Below are 18,487 nucleotides of genomic sequence, written 5' to 3' on the forward strand. Positions count from 1 at the left end.
TTACGTCCCGACCAGCAGTCCACTAACAAAGGGTGTTCAGTTAATCACGAAGGATTGAAAGAACCAGAAAATATTCCCATCTGATGGACTCAAGATAATGTTCTTTTTTTCATTTTAAAAAGGACTGAGATGATTACTCGATTATCAAGAGATGATTCATTTACTAAACGATCAACCAATTGATCGATTAACCATTGCAGGTCTACTTTGGACAGACCCTTTCAAAATCCTTTTTTTTTAAAGGACCTTTTAAAATGTTACAATACTAAAAGAAAAGGTGCAATTGGTAGTGATCGATTTTATTTTGCCAATTCAAATCTCATAGCATGTTTACATTTTTTTTTCTTAGTATTCACTTTGTCATGTACTTTTGCCATCCTTAGAAAATATCCATCCACTTTGTCTTTTCTACAATTTCATTTGTGTAATTGACTAAGACTGACATTGTCACGTTTTCATTATCACACAAAATTTTAATGACCGAAAACGAATACAAAGTGAGTAGTTCCAGTGGTTGCAAATCTTACACCAGCCAATAAATAGCAGAGCATTTGCACCTCGTCAGGATTTTATCCAAAGAGTAGGACACAGATAGAAATCAAAAACTTTATTACAAAAATAAGTTACACTCACCTCCATTTTACAGTATAAAACAATTTATTTGCAGGAATGCAAAAAACGTTGTTGGCCACCAACAATAGTTTAAAACTGCTAACATCTTTTTTTCAAAAGGTGGTTGTTATGATTTTACTGAGGGAGTTAACTGTATAGAAAACTGGGATTGAAGAGCACAGTTTCCTTTATGCTATACCTGGAAATAGTAATCATTCACTGCAGTATCCCTTCTACCACTATCGGACCTATGATCCCCCCTCCAAATCGTGGCAGCTAACGTTAGGCACACATGCTCACTGGCTGGGCAATATGGCGGTTCAGTCATCCGTCGGGATCGACTCCAAAGATGTTCTACATAGTAGCCGTTTCGGGAGCTGGGAAGGGATCATTCAAGATTGACATGATCTTAACAGGATTTATTTGATTCGATTTTTCTACATTATTCTGATGTTGTTTGAAAATGTATCAATATAAAAACAATCCCACTGGAATAACACAGTGGCACAAAAGGGACACTGCAGGGCTTTATTTTTGTTTTTTATTTTCTTAATCAAAGGCAGTTGGATGCCTGTAATGTTGAAGCCTTTACAAAAGTAACATTTTCCGAAAAACTATACAACCAGTAACTACATACTCTGAAGAAGCAAGGCGGCTAATTCAGTTCAAAATAGGATAAAAGCAGGGCTTGTTCAAACTCATCATATGAGATCGTTTTGCATGCCCAGTTTGACTGTTTGCAGTCCTGCAGAGCTGCAGGTAAAATGACTATATTACATTAAGTACATCGTTTTTGCGCTGCAGCTCTTGTGCATATTTTGTATGAAAACAAGCCCTGCTTTCATCAATATAGTTTCCCTATTTACAGTACAGGCCGGGTAGTTTAGTCCTCTGTACTGAGGTAGTCAACCAACCCTTTAAAGACAAGTTCTGAAAAGAACCACTTTCCTGGAATGCCTGACTTATCCATGCCAGGTGGGTACACCCTAAAACCCTGCAAATGTTCTCTTTCAAACATCCAGATCAAACAATTAAGATTAACATGGATATTCCAACAATAAAAATTGCGATTAGCACAAAAATATACAATAGCATCAAGCTCCTTTGAGCCACTTCAAACCTAAGAACTTAAAAAGTGCAATTTCTTCAATAATTATTTAGAAAATGGCATGTTCAGGGACAGGGAAGGGGGAGATTGTAAGGGCAATTCAAAGAGCTCTGGTTATCAGGGCTTAGTACAGGGACTCAGGGCAAAGAGGCTCTAACAAGTATTCAGAATCCTCCGGTCATTTTTTTTTTTTTAAGGTGGCAGTTTCAGAAAAAAAAAATAAGTATAAAAAAAAAAAAAAAAAAAAAAAAAAAAAAAAAACATGGGGGAGGGGAGATGCTTCTTCTGTAAGGCTGGAATATCATTGGACCTTTTTGTCGTGCTCGTTGTTTCAACATCCATTGCAGCTTACGGTGTAACCCCACACATCAAGTCAGTATCCGCTGTGACAGGTCAGGACCGCCCTCTGCCCCGCTTCCCTGCTGGACCAATGACAGCAAAGATCAAAAATTAGTACAAGAAAGCCATGTTGTACACGTTCCCCGTCAAACAGAAATTTCAAGTGAAGCCAGAGTTAAGTCACTGGGGTGGGTCTCAGCTGGCCTCCTTAAAAATACAGCATGTTGTGAGTGACCTCTGTCTGCTGGCAAACAAGCTGACTGGCTGTTCTGAAAGATGACACCTGACAGAGATTAGTTTCAGAGGCCAAACAGCAGGTGTAACTTTTTTTTCTTTTTTATAAGTGCTGCCATACAACTATACCAACAGAATTTCAAAACCGTCAACACCTGCGCTGCAGGTCATCCCCAATTTGCAATTTCCTTAAACACGGATGCTTTCATTTTCTAACCTACACGAGCCTTTTATTATGTGTCATTGCTGTGTGCTTTTGTAATTGACCCACTCGCAGAACACATGCTGACATCAAGATTGGGGTAATTTTTCCTGCGATTTCCATAACTAGAAGGCCCCGTGTCAAAGTAAAGTGAGCCACAATGCAAGTTCTTTTTCAGAAGTAATTATCTAGAACAACAATGTCACGCTTCATTAGTCACCACAGTGTGACTAATTAGATTTGAACCGTTTTAAATTAACAGCATCCCACTGTGATAAATATCACTTACCTCTGATTGTTCCGAGGCCTCCTCGCTGGGAGAAGCCCACTCGGCCCCTCGGTGTGATGGCACCACGGCCCCTGGTCTGGCTGGCACCGCCACGGACTCCTCCCCTCGCTCCTCGTCCTCTCCCAGACCCCTGGAAGTCGTCGTAGCCGTAGTACGGATCGTCGTAGCCGCCCCGGTAGTTGTGGTAATCATATCCATAGTAATCGTAATAGTCTTCATAGGCGTAATAGTCAGGAGCGTAAGAATAGCCTCCCCGCCCGCCGCGTCCTCTCCCTCTTGTGGGTGGTGGCATGTGGGGAGGCCCGTAATAATAGTATTCGTCATACCTGAGGGAGGACACACAGACGTCTCAACATGACATCCTGTTATATAACAAACTTTAAATTGAATATATGGGTGCCTAATGGAAACCTGTGACCTTAGGTTTCCATTAGGCAAGAGCAGTGTGACGATACTTAAAAAGAAGAAGACATCCATTAATTCTACATTGCCTGAGCCTAGTTTAGATACCATTGCTTACATTTGTGTTTTAGCGGCTTGTCTCTGAGCTTTGCGCTCCTTCCTCTTCTGATCGGGGGGCTTGGCAAACACGATTTCAATGTGCTCTCCTTCGAGGTCTTTGCCGTTGAGATCAGCCAGAGCCTGTGATTAATTAAAATAACAAAAGAGGTTCTCACCACAACGACAACAAAGTCTTATGTCCCCAAAAATGTTTTCTACGGATTTCCAGCCAAAATGTTTCTCTCCCATACCTTCACAGCACCATCTCTTTCCTCAAAGTGGATGAAGGCATAGTCTTTCAATTTTTTCACTCGCTCCAGCTTGCCAAACTGACTAAAGGCCTTTTCAAGTATCTCCTCTGTGACAGTGCTTGCCAAGTTCCTCACAAACAGCACCTTGACCTGGTGAAAAGAAAAACAAGATTCAGGCTTTTTGCAGAAAAGGGAACCACTGCAGCATAAAGAAAAGGAATTTCGGATGCACATGCACTACATGACTCATGACCTCTGGCTCTGTGCGTTACCTTGGCCATGACTTCTGGATCTGGGTCCTCGATAGGATCGGCCCACTCAACGGTGACCACATTTCCCCACACTTTCACCTTCCCACTCATTAGTCGGCGGCGGGCCTGAGCTGCCGTTTTGTGGTCTTCGTACTCCAGGAAGCAAAAGCCCCGATTCTTCTTCTTGTCGTCTGGCTGGTGGTACAATATGACATCATTTAGACCCTCTGTAGAGACAAGGAACCGGGGAGAGAGGTGGAGGGGAAAAAAAAACATCAGGCGGTTAGGTGAAGTTTTCTATCCAAAGCATTGTTTCATCAATGACCTACTACCCGAACTAGTAACATTGAACCAGCCTTAAGGACTCCAGGTAAAACCTTGACCCAAGACTAGAAGTTATCAAAATGGCTTCACTCCAGAAGTAGCTGTACAAGGAAATTAAAACTTTACATCAACAAATGTATGTAATATTTCCATCAGTGGAGAAACCTTTCCCTGTCTTTAGTGTCCAGTCAGATCTTAGCGGTAAACCATCACAGTAACGTGAATCACTCCAGTACAGTAACGAGATCATCATTTGGACATAGACAGGAAATGCGGTAAAGCTCTTTATTGTTCAAGCTTTACCTGCTAATCTGAAGAGTGAATCTAATAAAAAAAAAAATTGCAACCAAAAAGTAAACAATTGTAAAATGCAGGAATGCAGCTGATCAACAAACACGAAACTGTGGTGCTGCTGACTCACCTGTGACTTTTGCAAATTCTTCAACAATCTGATCTTTTGTTTTACTCTTGGGGATGGAGCCAACAAACAGTCTATTATTGGCCACAGAGATGCACACGCCAATGTGTTTACCCGGTCGAATTTCATTGTTGTTGCACTGCAGAAGGAAGAAGGATTATTTAAATTAGAAGAAAAAAAAAAAGAGGCAGGAGAATCTACAAAATAGAGACCATGACTACTTATGGTGACAATTTCACATCCTTATCCACTATTGACAAACATGATTCACATACGTCTACATTTAAAATATTATCACCATTGGGTATATGCTACATAGGAATCCTTTGTTCTCTGACTGCAAAGGCCAATTTTCACGAGCAATTCCAACAGTGTCCTCAGTCTTTCTGCTCATAATTGCAGTAGACCTACCAATTTGACAGCCTGCTGCGCAGCTTCTTTAGTGCAGAAAGTGACAAAGGCGTAGCCTCTGTTCAGGCCACTGAGAGGATCCATCATCAGGCGCAGGTCCCAGATGGGGCCAGCCTTCTCAAACAGTGGAACGAGCTCATCCTCGAAAAGGTCTCTGGGGATCTTCCCGACAAATATCTGCCAGGTCGATAAGACAGGAAAATATGGTGTGTGAGAATAACTCTTTAATTTGAAATGTTACAGGGAAAATAGCATTTTGGTTAAAGGTATCCAGTCAGCTCTTAGCGGTAAGCTATCATTGTAACTATGGTTACTACAGAAAAGAATAAAGTTTCATCATTTGGACACCATCTGAATGCACTTGGGTCCAGCATTTACAAAAACCAACTGGATGGCGTGAGTAAATGAGGATGTATCATTCTTGCACTGCTACGCTCAGTGAATGATGCAACATAAAGGTTTTGTACCTCTGTACCGATGGTGGGCTGTGCCCCTGAGTGGGCGGACTCTGGTGGGGGACCACCGTACTTCCTCTGTCCTGTTGTCACATCAAGTGTGTAGCCAGTCCTCTCCAGCAAAGCCTTATAATCAGAAAAATATGGCAAATGAAAAGGATTTTGGTTGATTAGTAGTCAAGAATGTGTATGGCATTCAAACCTCTTGGTTACAAGGATTACATGTATTTCCAGCACTCAAAAACACTCGGTGTTCACACACGACGTCCGAAGCATTAAATCAGTTCTCACTTTGATTTTGGCTTCATCTGGTCCTTTGTTGGTGTCTGACACTTTGGTCCCTTGTTTCTCTCTCTGTCTGTACGTCTTCATCACGCCACAAAGAAAGGCACTTTTGTTCTAAAAGAATCCAAAGAAAACCACACAATCATTAAAAGATATCAACATCGTGGGGATTAACTTCAGATTATATGCAAATAGAATCAGCAGGTAGAAGGGACAGCAAGTGTGCATCTGGTAGATAAGGCCAACGCCTACCGAGAGCTATTGTGCAATCACAATTCAGCAACATAATGATGTTATTCATCACACTGCAAAAAGGACATCCGCTTTGTATTAGACAGTCCAATGAAGAGTAAAGCAGAAGTGCTACATCCATACCTGAACATGTGAGAGGTCGCTGTCCTTGAATTGCAAAAGAACTTGGAGAGCACCTTCCTCGTTGAATTCTTTCAGAGCCTCAATCGCTCGATCATCTAAGTCACTGTGTGACACCAAACCTGGGGGGGTGAATGACACAGAATGAAAAGATGAGCTGCTGACAAGAAAAGTTGACATGGTTTTCATCACTGCGCTGTCAAGTCCAAAAATTACAGTGAAAGGTCCAAAGAGAATCATATACATGCAGAATATTTTGTACGGGCAACATCTTCAAAATGGGTAATGAATAAATAATGACAACTAGAGTGAGGAGCCGGACTAGCGTAATCTAATGGAGCTGTATTGAGTAATCAGGCTGCACTTTACTCCCCAACCAGCACATTTTTGCAGAACTAATCACAACAGATGTGACAGTGCAACTCGATATGCCAGTGCCCCTCTGTACTGTAGCTGGGAGTTTCTAATGAGCCGGTCTGCATTCTCCTCAATGGAGGGGCCGTCACCTGTCCAAGGCAGCCACACACCAGGCAGCTGCTGCCATTGTTTCTGCCTCAGTCCCATCTGGCTGAAAAGGCCAGACCCGTACTTTTCTGGATGTGACCGACCAACAAGTCCTAAAATGACCCCCAAAAACTTTATCCCTTCAGCTCAACCCCATACAAACTTGTCGAATCTGACCAAAGCAACAGATATTGACGCTGCAGCTGACGTCATACCTCCTCATCACAGTGCAATTATATTATGGGGTGCAGAGAAACTTTATGGAAATTAATGGTGAGACTGGATAGGCTCATCAAAAGACTCCCAGGGAAAGACAAATTCATTCGCCCTGACACCAGTGATCATGCAACCATGTTGGGAATGCAAATGCTGCAATCATTTACACATTTTCACACTGGTAATGTGTAATTTTATATTTTGTAGCACTGCAGTACCCATTTTGGTAGGAAACCACAAAAAGTTGCTTCAGGATCCCAATTCCCCCATTCAAAACGGTGATAAAAATGACAATACATGCAAGAAATTGATAAACATAAAAATTTGCATATTGAATATGCAAGTATGTTCATAGTGCCTTACCTGCTAGGTAAATTTCATCTAGTTTTTCAGCAACTTTCTGTGGTAAACCAGCTTCTAATAAAGTCTGGAAGTGCTCAGAATGGGTAACTGCAGCAGAGGTGTCCATTGGTTCTTCTGGACCATTTCCATTAATATGTTCTGTGGCCATGTCTCCAGAAATCTGTGTAAATGCAATGAGCCAAATTAATCCTGGGTCAAGGGCAAAACTTGGGATGTGTTCAAGAGAGTGTAGAGTCTCAGACTTGTCAGGCAGATTATTCACAAGAAAATATATATTTATTTATTTATTTTTTTTTTTTTTAAATGGTTAAACCAGTTATAATCTTAAGAGAGAGAGTGACTTTGATACTACTAAAGCCAAATTATCAAACTGGGAATGTTAACTTGTGCAAAACAAGTTATCATGGTTATGCGGTCCCACACAGTCTGGAGACTTTTCACTATCTTGAATTAACACTTGCAGCTCTCAGCTCGCATGGAGAGAGGAAGCCCCCAAAAACCTGGATGTAGGCAATCAACAGATGTGACATTGTGCGCGAGACAGACAATGCACATACCAAACTCCCCCCACAGTAAATCAGTTCAATTACATATTGTTCAAACTACAGGGTTCGTGTCCATGTGGCAGTATTTTCCATCCCGGTTACGTCCTGGGCTAAGAAGCGCACACGGAGCCAAGTTTCACTTTGCTAACGCCTCAAGTCTCAGTCGTCTCTTTTGGTCGCTGCTCGGTGGAGAAAGCCGTGTCTGCAATGGGCTCTAAATTACATGTTAGCTTACCTTCTTCACTGCTGACTTCAGCACAGGCTAGAGAGCCGATACACGTGTTCCTTCAGAGAGTGAGCTCCGCTTTTCCGGTGACTGACCAGCGGGCGAGTTACTTTAGCATTTTGTTTATTGACACTTCCAGGTGCACATATTGTGACACTCCAGATCCCCCACCACCACCACCACCACCAACCCCCCCAATTGTCATGTTAATAAGACAACCCAAACACGACCACCCCATTTCTTTGTACGGCTAAATAATGAAGCAGTATCCCTCTGCAGCCCTGTTCACGTTTCTCTATCCGGCATCGCAAAAAAAAAAAAAAAAAAAACGTGGACAACAACCGCCTGTTTTGACCTAACTTACACTTTTTTTTTTTCTTTGCAAATACAAGCTTATCGATATCAATAAATCCTATTATAATGGGGCAAGCACGTGCTTTCTCGTGGTTTAAAAACATTTCTTCTACGTTAAAGCCCGAAGGCAAACCATGCCAGATTTTTTTTTCTTTTTTTTTTTTAATCATCTGTAACGTTAGCAAATTTCTAGTTATCCATAAATACATAAATTCCCCCCCCCAAAAAAAAACCTCTTTAGTAACATTAAATTTTTAAGCGGGGAGGGACAGACTCGCACACGTTGAGGCTAGCTAGCTAGCGAGCTAGTTTGCCCAGCTAATGGTACAGCGATCGAGCTAACCGGGTGGAGGAGGAGGGAGGTGGAGGGAGAGGGGGGGGACCTTCATCGGGACAATAACATGAGGCGACCGGTGTGTATTTTCTATCAAAGCCAGCTTACATTTATTGTTAAATATAGTTAGGCCTCCCCCCCCCCCCCCATCTCCCTCCCTCCCAAAAAAAAAATAATAATAAAAAAAAAAGCACGTGTTCGTACAGAAGTAGCGTAAAAAATCGCAGGATTCCTGCCGATAACAACGAGCTAGGCGCTGTTAGCATACGATGACAATGAGCGTGTCAATTCCACGATCTGTCAAAAAAAAAAAAAAAAAAAAAAAAAAAAAAAAAAAACGGGCTAGCTTCAGCTAGCATTGCTAAATTTGAACGGAGTTTTCAGTGAGGCCATTGTTACAACGTCATGTTTGTCGGTTCGGTGTTTTAACCCAGATGACAAAAAGCGTCGCTTTTTATTTTTTTATTTTTATTTTTTTTTTAATATAAAAACAATCGGGATTAAATTCCAACACTTTAGGCCTCGGGAAAGGAAAGCCGGAGGTTTTTTTTTTTTTGTTGTTGTTTTTTTTGTTTTTTTGTTTAGCTCGCTATAAGATGCGTGGTTTGTCAACGCGCCGCGCCACATAGGAAGAGTCCATTTTCAAAAAGCCGGTCTGGAGAAACTCGTCCTCAAACCACCACCACCAGTTTCCACATTGTTTGAAACAGCACCGCACGATTCAAGACTTTTTTTTTTTTTTTTTTTTTTTTTAAATAAAAAGCAATCAATTAAAGCAACAATCACGTGACCAAATCACAAACAAATTCGCCCTACCTGCCGCTGGCACACCAACGTGTACGGTGCTGATTACTTTAGGAAGATAAATGTGATATTTAAAAGACAGAAAAAGTGTAAAACTCCCGGCACTGGTCCGGCTTCAGTCATTCACTCTTGATGATGTAAAATGGCTGCCACGTTCACGCCTCGAGTTTTGTCTCGTCGATGGGGTTTCTTGGACAGCCCCGCACGGGCTTTGCCTTGTATGCATTTTACAGTAGAGCAGCAGGTCAAATCCGCAGCATCCATCATCACCGCCAACCGGGAATAAATTCAACGCAAACCGTTTGTTTCACGGTGCAAGTGCTTGCTGGATAACAGCTTGGTTAAAGAAACAAAAGCATGACCCCCCCCAAAAAAATAACATGGAAATTAAAGGAGAAAATATTTTTGAAATCATATTTTACTACTAATCTGCCAATAATAATAATAGTATTATTTTTTTAATTTATATGTTCTGATCTCAGGTACAATATTGAAACCTGAAGCTACATGTATATATATATATGTGGGGCTGTTATGAGACCAGCACTAGTACTACAGTAGGCTGTAGGCCATATTACATATTGGGGTAGATCCCGCTTTCCACCACAGTGTGTCACTCTTCTCATGGCGTTAGCGCTCATTACATGAACAAAAGAAAAGGTCAGAGTCTGGATATTTGGATCAAATATATTTGTGTAGAAGACAATACGGAGTTTGTTTTTGTTTTTTTTCCATACAACGAACTGTGGTGTAAGAGTGTGCAATACTAAAGAGTTCATTAATATTATTTTAGGCAAAATTGTAAAATAATTTAAACTGAGTTGTGTAATTTTGTGGCAAAAGAATTACTCAACATTATGGCAGGAAAGAAAAAGGTTTTTGACAGCTTGCATTCATAAGGACATAAGATAACATGAGATAGAAGGAGTTGGGAAATGTGCTACTGTGTAAGCATTTCCATAGTTTTGCAGAAAAGTCCAATTCTGCAGAGTTCCTTTTAATACAAAGTCTGATTTCATTTAATCCATGATTTACATTGATTATCATTTCAATGAAATGTGCTTCTCTGAAAATACTTCACGATGCAAATGTGTTTGTATCAATACAATCCATATGAGAGTGGGACATCTGCTATCTTCATTATAACTGGAGGAAATCATAGGCTTACGGCTAAAAATAATAAAAAATCTTTGTTGGCTATACTGACTCTAACAACCCCCACAGTACAAAGCATTTACAGCCTGGTTGGAAAATATTTGAGGAATATCCCTTACAGCTGTTGAAGAATACGGCTACAGACTGACTTTGTTTGGATCTTGGCCCCTTTTCTTAATTAGTAAAATGTTGTAAGTGATTAAAAAAAGAGAATTCTACTTAACAAAACATAAATACATAAAGAAAAGAATTACCACCAAGCTGATAGATTAAGCACCAACAAATGAAAGGTAAAACATTCTCATGAAATTGTCTGCATTCCAGAGAAAAATACTTTCACTTTTTTTTTTTTTTACACGTACACCCTGTTAAGAACATTTTAATGACTCTATGGAACCATCAGCAGTGGTCTGCCAGGGAGGTGGAAGAGTGGAGAGGTACAGGATCGACTCGGAAAGCTAGTCAAGACAGCAAGCTCTGTCCTGGACTGTCCCCTGTACACAGAAGAAGAAGAGGAGGAGGAGGAGGAGGAGGAGGAGGAGAGAAAGATGGTTGCCAAACTGTCGTCCATCGTGGACAACACCTCTGATCCCCTCTACGGGACTGTGAAAGCTTTCAGCAGCTCCGTCAGCAACAGACCACTCCACCTCCAGCAATGAGGAGCGTTCCCATGGGTCTCATCTGCAGTCAGACTTTATGACAATACCCTGTAATTATGTTGTTGTCTCTGCTACGATCCCCCAACACTTAACATCAAGGTCACTTGATATATTTGAAGTGGCTGCCATATTTATTCCTCATTATTCATCTTTTTTTCCATCATTTTTGTCATATTTATCCCTGTGCAATAACACTTTTTACCATCTTTTGTGATATTTAAACCATATGGTTCAATACTTTAAATGCAATGCTACACACCATATGTGTATTATTATACATTTGTATTCATTTTATGTGTATATTTCTGTATTTTTTTTTATTATCACGTATTAATTTCTACTACTTTTATGCTGCAAGTAGATTTAACTTACAGGGATCAATAATGTCTTATTTTATCCACAGACCCCAGATAAGTCCATAGGTGGAGTTCATAATAATGTCTATTTAAAATGTATGGGACTGCAATAAGTTTACTGCTAATGCCCAAAATAAACCTTGAACTTAGCCTTAGACACGTGTTGAAAAAAAAAAGAAAGAAATACTTTTGCATTCAGCTCTGAAACTTTTGGCAGCAGGTGCCAAGAATATAAAAGAGTCAGGTATTAGCCAGAACTCTGTCTGTAGAATTTATGCTGGAGCTACAAAAGAAACTTCATTTTGCCAGTGGAGTTCCAGGGTCTAAAGTCAGAATTATATTTGTGGAGCTACAGCTTCTCAGACTGAAATTTATGAGCTTTGAATTTGAATTTAAAATATAATACTTAAGATGGGCATGAATATAATGTCCCAAGAGATTTAGTTTTAAGAGATAATGACCTACACTTAAAAGATACAGAACTACTAAACAACCCAGACTAAACATTCCATATTAACTTGATGTAGTGGTGAGTTTTTGTTTTATATTTTCCTTTATATGGATGTTTGTGAACACGTTGTTGTTTCTTCTTGTTGTCCATCTGTGCTTTATTGCTAGTAATATACTAGAAGAGCCCTTGATAGCTCCAGCACACACCCTTGAATAAGATAAAGGCAAAAATGCATACACATTTCTCATGCTACTGTGTGGTTTCAGAAAACAACCGATCTCGGCTGACTCCCTTAATCTACGCTCAGGTGCCAATGACATGTTGGTGATGCCATCCAGAGCACCTTAGTGCTGTGGGAAGCCTGTCAGGGTAATAGCATGACCTGCCAACCTTACTACGTCTCCCATGTCAGTATGGCAGTAACCCTGCAGCCCCTGAGAGTAAACTGTATCAGACTCGTGTTTTGACAATCTCGTAGGCTACACTTTGACTTCACTCCTGGAGCATCCCACATCCCCTTGGTCCTGCCAGAACAGTGAGGCGGGAGAGCTGTAATTGAAAACGACCTCGGTGCCTCGGTGCGTCCTTTCAGATGCCTATATCTTAAACAGCTCCACTATCTGTGACAGACTCCTCCAGCTCATATAAACTAACTCACTCATCGATGATGATTCGAAGGAGTTATTTTAAACACAGCTGCAAATAGCCGAGTCCGATTAGAATCCCAGACAAATAAGCATGAAAGGTTCAAATATGTGTCAAATCTTGTGAAATGTCCTTTTGAGTCGATTCAGTCGATGTTGAGATTGTTTAAATTTTTTTTTTTTTTTTTATGTTACTAGTCTGCACATGATTGAAACTGCATGTAACATAAAGCCAAAACTGCCACACTTGAACAACCACTGCTATCATTTTTATTAGCAGGTCTAAAAAAAAAATGTTATCAAAAAGGTTTACAATGCAGTGTTAAAATTCAAGCTACAACAAATGATAGGAGCTATATAAAAAAAAAAAACAAGCTCTTAACATTTCCGTGATTTAACATCTTGTCCTCCACACTTAGCCGACTGAAATTGTGAGTCTTAAGCCATGGATTTATCACCATCGCAACCAAGGACACCGGACATGGTACTTATGTAAACACACAAATGAAATCCAAAATAAATTTATATTCATCTTTGACATTTCATATGTTGGAGGTGATCAGATAAATAACAACTATCGTATATCTCTTCATTAATTCATAGTTTCTTCCATCCAGTTCTTCTTCCCATTTTTGAGAAGTATCAGCATTTTAATAACAGGTTTTGCAGTGGCAATATAGGATGATACAAGGGAAAAGATATGCCATAAAAAAATTATGAAAAACAAAGCAAAAAAAGAAAGATGAAATCAAGACAGCAAGATGATCATTGTATTAAAAGAATAGTTTATAGACCTTTTTGGATATATGAAAATTTGCTTTCTGCCCACAGGAGTGACATGAAAAGATCACGAGAGGGTGGACTTTTTAATCTTCTCATCTGACGCTCAGCTTCAATAAATGTATTTCTTGCGCTATTTCTTTCATTTATAGTTTAATTTTTATAAATACAACTGGTCAATTAAAAGGCTGTTTGTTTTAGTACGCAGCAATTTTATACATTAGAGGATGTAGTTTTCACATATATGTCGGTAAGATTTTTGTTTGACAATACATGGGAGAAAAATACTGATCTCGTTAGGTCAAGGGAAAACATTCGACTTATTACACAAATATGATTTAAAACTGGCTTTAAAAAGTAACATTTCAGCATCACCTTTTTTCACTCCTCATAATTCAACTACTGCCTCAAGGTTGTGTGCCTCTGCCAACATTTTTACGTTTTCAGTTTACAGCCATATTTTTCCTGATGGTCCAGACTGTCGTAAATTCTTTGAAGAAATTTAGCCTATAAAGGTGATTCTGATAGAGCACAAAGTTGTACCCATGACGGTAGACAATGCTTCAAATATGGATGTAGCTGCAGAGAGGCTACAAATTCTAAAATGTGGATGCTTCACACTCATTTGACCGACACAATCACCACAGTCTGAAGGTGGACACCCACGATCAGCGTCACCCACTCAGTTTCCGACCAAATGTGAAATATGGTCACAATCTCCTCCTCTGTTCTTAATTATGCTGTTGAATAATGGCCGGAAAAGTGATTTTGCTGAACATTCTGATGTCCCAGTGAAGATGACTTTTGACCTTTTGGATGACAAATGTCATCACTTCATAATTTTCTCCTCCACATTTGTATGAAATTTTGTCAAAACTTGTGTTTGAATTATTGAGTTAAGCCATGATGATGTTTTGTCAGGTCAGGATGACCTTTGACCTTTAGCCATCAAAACTGGATTAGTCCATCCTTCGGTCCAACTGAACATTTGTGCCTCATTTGAAGAAGGTTACATACAGACGGATGGACAAACTGAAAACATATTGCCTTTGACCGCAGCTGTTTATAAAAACACGATTAAAACACTTTTTAGGCAGCGTATGTCCTGCACAAATGGTTTTCTGCAGTAAACTAAAATGCTCAAGAAAATCGGAAACCTTTTTTGGGAGAAGATAAAACAAGATACAAATGGGTTGCAGTTGTTTCCACCTGAGGTAGTGCCGGAAACAACAACAGCAAAAAAAAAAAGCCTAATTATAAACTAATAAACCTCAGCTACTCAGTTACCAAGTAACAAAAATCCAGGGATTAAAGGAAACAGGGTGGTGGAAGTATGTTTTGAGTTTCCACAATTTATTCTTATCATTTTGAGCTTTAGAAGGATTAGGGGAGGGGGGGCTAAGTGGCCAGTGAGTCACTGAGATCATTGATAAGGTTGGTAGGTTTTACCTAATCCAGGAAGTTGCCAGGAACGTTGGTATAAAACGGGATGCAGCAAAGCAGAAGACCTCAATAAAAAGGAGTCAGAGGTGCAATGAAGGGGAAACTTTCTCTAAACATGGTAATACTCAAATCTCTGTCTGTGATTTACACATGCTTTGATTCTACAGATCTTTGATTGACCGTTTGCTTTTGTCTCCATATTATCAGGTAACTGCTGCAACCACAATGGGCTCTGTGAAATCAGCTGGACTGTCTCTTCTCCTTTTGTCTTTTCTTCTGTACATCGCTGATTCTTATCCCAACATTGACCTATCAAACAGTAAGAATTATTATAGTAAGAATACTAGTCTCATGTTGTTTTTTTTTAAATTTTACTATTAAGTTATCTAATTTCTTATATTTAGATTAGAAATGAAATGTAAATGGTACCTGTACATCATGAAAGAAGTACACAAAGCAAAGAAGCAGAGTTCAGTAAATTTGCACCATCGACATGTATTTCTTTCTATTCACAGAAATGGTAATCTTAGAATTTAAATGTTGCTGGCACAGCATTACAACCCGTCTACGGTGCATGTTTTTCATTCTACTTTCTAAACCACCTTCTCTAGTGGGCTGTGAGGAATGCGCGCTGAGAAAGAACCTAGTTTTCTCAAAGGAACGTCCAGTTTACCAGTGCGTGGGCTGCTGCTTCTCCAGGGCATACCCAACACCTCTCAAGGCCATGAAGACAATGACGATCCGGAAGAACATCACCTCGGAGGCAACGTGCTGTGTGGCAAAGCACAGTTATGAGGTACAGATATGCCACCAAAAGATATATTTAGGCAGATGCTTATCTTCACATTTTGAGCAACTATAATTTGAACTGATTACCAATAAGTATAAACTGAATGTTGGAGAGGGTGTGCTGGTAACCCAGTGTTCCTGGTGCATACTGTGTTAAATCTAGCCAACATTATTGATCAAATTTTTCCATTTATGTGCAATTTTGTTTCAGAAAATATCTGAGTGGTTGATATTTTTTAGGCCAGCAGCAGTAAAAAGTAAGCAGGTATATCATAAACAGTTTTGAAGCACTTAGGCTAACGTAGTGAATTTACGCTACTTTATGTTTACAACAATTCAGAGGATATTATATCGTCTCATTTACTCCACTACATTTATTTAATGATGAGTTTATAACAAAAATGTAAGTTGAGTCCCAGTCATGTCTGCATTGTCAGTAGTTACAACTTCTTTGATGGTTTTTTTTCATCAATTGAAAACTACCACAAACTCAGAGGCGCGAGGATTTTAACTTTTGATGTTTCATATGGATTCAAGTGATAATAAAGCTTGTACTATAAAGATGTTCTGAGTGTGTCTTGCACCACCGCAGTTTAGCCGTTTGTCACTCATGTTTAGTTGTAATCTTTGTTTCACTTCTGATTTGAGTGCTACATAGTGCACACGTAGATCGCTGTGACTTTGTTAGTATTCTCACTTTTTTTTCTTCTTATACTCATCTGTTGGTCTTTCAGATCGAGGTCAATGGCATAAAGGTGAGAAACCATACAGAGTGCCACTGCAGCACCTGCTATTATCATAAGATATAAGTGATGGGGACCGGAAACCGTTCTGCAGCACTCAGCTTGGCAACACATTGTGTGCCTTTTACCATGCACAAGCTCTTCTCTGTTTTAAAATATATGTTCTTGCAATGCTGAGAATATTTTTGTAGTGATTGTGTGCCTGTGGTGTGTACTTAAACTACATTTTTGCATTGATTATTATTCGTATGTAGTATTTTATAGTATTTGATTAATGGAGGGTCTGAAAAGCAAATAAAATGTGCACCAAGTGTCTTACCTTTGTGTTTAGGGAGGTGTTTCTTTTGTTGTTGGTTTTTTTTTGTGTGTGTGTGGAAGACAACAGTGTTTGAGTAACCAAACACCAGATAGCTCATTCAAATTTAAGTCAATATAGATACAACGATTTTTAAATAAGTCCATCACAACTGAGCAAAGTATATCTGAGGAAGATTTTGTGATCTGATCTGAGGTTCCAGAAGAGCTGCAGATAAATGTTTGTTAAATGCCCATTTGGGTATGTAGACTGTGAGGAAAATATGACGTGCGAGCAGCAGCCTGTTAAAATAGTTCTGTGTTTTTGTGGGGTTTTGTTAACTGCTGCAATATCAATCACCATATCACTACTTCTGGGTTATACACAACGATGCAAGAATCTTCTATAGTTCTGCATAAAAATGCCCCAATACATCATCAGATTTTCACACAAGACCTAAAGGTAGATAAAGAAATCCAATTCGACAAATGAAACAAAGTGTTGTACTTGGTCATATATTTATAGAGGTAAACTATCCAATGCTACATGTCCGAGTGGTAAAAGAATGTGAACCTCTGGGGTTGGCAGGTGATTTGAAGGTGAAATTAGAGTTTCGATGAGTGGGATTATAATCAGGTGCATGAGGAACTCATTTTTAAGAGAACAGCCTTTAAGGATGTATTGTAAAATTAAAGGCTACTTTCTCACACTGATTTTTTTTTTTTTTTTAATACTCTGAGCCAGAAATCTCTTCTTCAGTAGCACTTACACACAACAAACTTTCCAGTTCTATTCTCATTTATATTCTGAAGGGTTTTACGCAGAGATTTATTCATATATCAATCATAGCCGGATTTCAATAACATTTTATATAGCAAAATGTTGGTAAATTTGGGAGAAATCCAGTGGCGCAAGTCCACAAAGTGTCGTAAAATAAACACAAAAGTGTATTTTGGATGTTTTGTTTTTACTATAGTCTAAAAGGAGAAATGTTAAGGAGGAGAAACAGCACCAAATCTTAAAATCAGTGGCAGCTGGTGGAAACTTTTCTAAGTATAGGGTTTAGTGACAGAGACATAATTATTTCTGTAAAGGGATATAACTACTGCTGCAAAAACAAGTGACATTGGGATGACACCCATTTTCATGTGTTCTTGGCAAAAAATAGCAAACATGATACTGCACAGAAATCTTTTTACACTTCCTGGGGTGGCTTATGTCACCCGTGTCACCACACTTAACACTACCAGGGTCATAGGATATCATTTTTGTACATGTTATATTGTGTTTTTGAAGCATGCTAGTTTAGAAATATGTTTTGCATTTGTTTGATCAAAACAAAATTAATTTGTTTGTTAATGGTGTTTTAAATTTGCAGAGCACACTTTGCTCGTCAATCTTAGGGGATCTGTCAAACGTGTTTTGTGTGGTTGTTACGTTTTGACAGAAAATTAGCTCTCTACATAAACTATGCGATGTTATGTCCACACCTCACTGTTATCCTACAGGTACAGGGCTGACTCTATCAGAACCAACACCACAACCTCCATTAACGTCATTAAACTTCACCAACGAGAGCCTTTTGGCTGACTTACCCTTCTCAGTGAATATCGGTCCTGCCAGACTGTCTCCGAGAGAGTTGCACTGATTCAGTCCTGATGTGAAGCTGAACCTGGGAGTGCACTCTCACCACCCCGGAGGGGGCGAAGAAGATGAGTCTATTTTACCAGAAGAACAGGGTTGAGTCAAGGTTTTGTGAGAGGTTTACATATTT

General features: G+C 39.5%; 2 protein-coding genes across 4 annotated transcripts; one reads left to right on the forward strand and one right to left on the reverse strand.

Moving 5' to 3' along the window:
• Positions 1-592: 592 nt before the first annotated feature.
• LOC138199992 (heterogeneous nuclear ribonucleoprotein Q-like) lies at positions 593-9,541 on the reverse strand. Of its 3 annotated transcripts, none has more exons than XM_069152347.1 (11): positions 7,916-9,541; positions 6,056-6,174; positions 5,687-5,794; positions 5,408-5,521; positions 4,941-5,117; positions 4,533-4,668; positions 3,809-4,014; positions 3,537-3,686; positions 3,305-3,426; positions 2,785-3,110; positions 593-2,142 (listed from the first exon to the last, which is right to left on the reverse strand). In XM_069152347.1, the coding sequence occupies exons 3-11, from the start codon at positions 5,765-5,767 to the stop codon at positions 2,114-2,116; spliced, it is 1,341 nt and encodes a 446-aa protein (XP_069008448.1). In that variant the 5' UTR covers positions 5,768-5,794; positions 6,056-6,174; positions 7,916-9,541; the 3' UTR covers positions 593-2,113. The 3 variants fall into 3 exon arrangements, with proteins under 3 accessions (XP_069008448.1, XP_069008447.1, XP_069008449.1); XM_069152346.1 differs by having other exon boundaries at positions 7,136-9,541; XM_069152348.1 differs by having other exon boundaries at positions 9,411-9,511.
• A 5,388-nt stretch (positions 9,542-14,929) lies between these two features.
• cga (glycoprotein hormones, alpha polypeptide) lies at positions 14,930-16,736 on the forward strand. Its single transcript, XM_069152349.1, has 4 exons — positions 14,930-15,004; positions 15,094-15,205; positions 15,498-15,682; positions 16,410-16,736. The coding sequence occupies exons 1-4, from the start codon at positions 14,978-14,980 to the stop codon at positions 16,482-16,484; spliced, it is 399 nt and encodes a 132-aa protein (XP_069008450.1). The 5' UTR covers positions 14,930-14,977; the 3' UTR covers positions 16,485-16,736.
• Positions 16,737-18,487: the final 1,751 nt, after the last annotated feature.

This window comes from Embiotoca jacksoni, unplaced genomic scaffold (genome assembly GCF_022577435.1).
Source record: "Embiotoca jacksoni isolate LCO1_2020_lvr unplaced genomic scaffold, fEmbJac1.0.p SCAF_18, whole genome shotgun sequence".
In the NCBI taxonomy this organism is placed as follows: Eukaryota; Metazoa; Chordata; class Actinopteri; family Embiotocidae; genus Embiotoca; species Embiotoca jacksoni.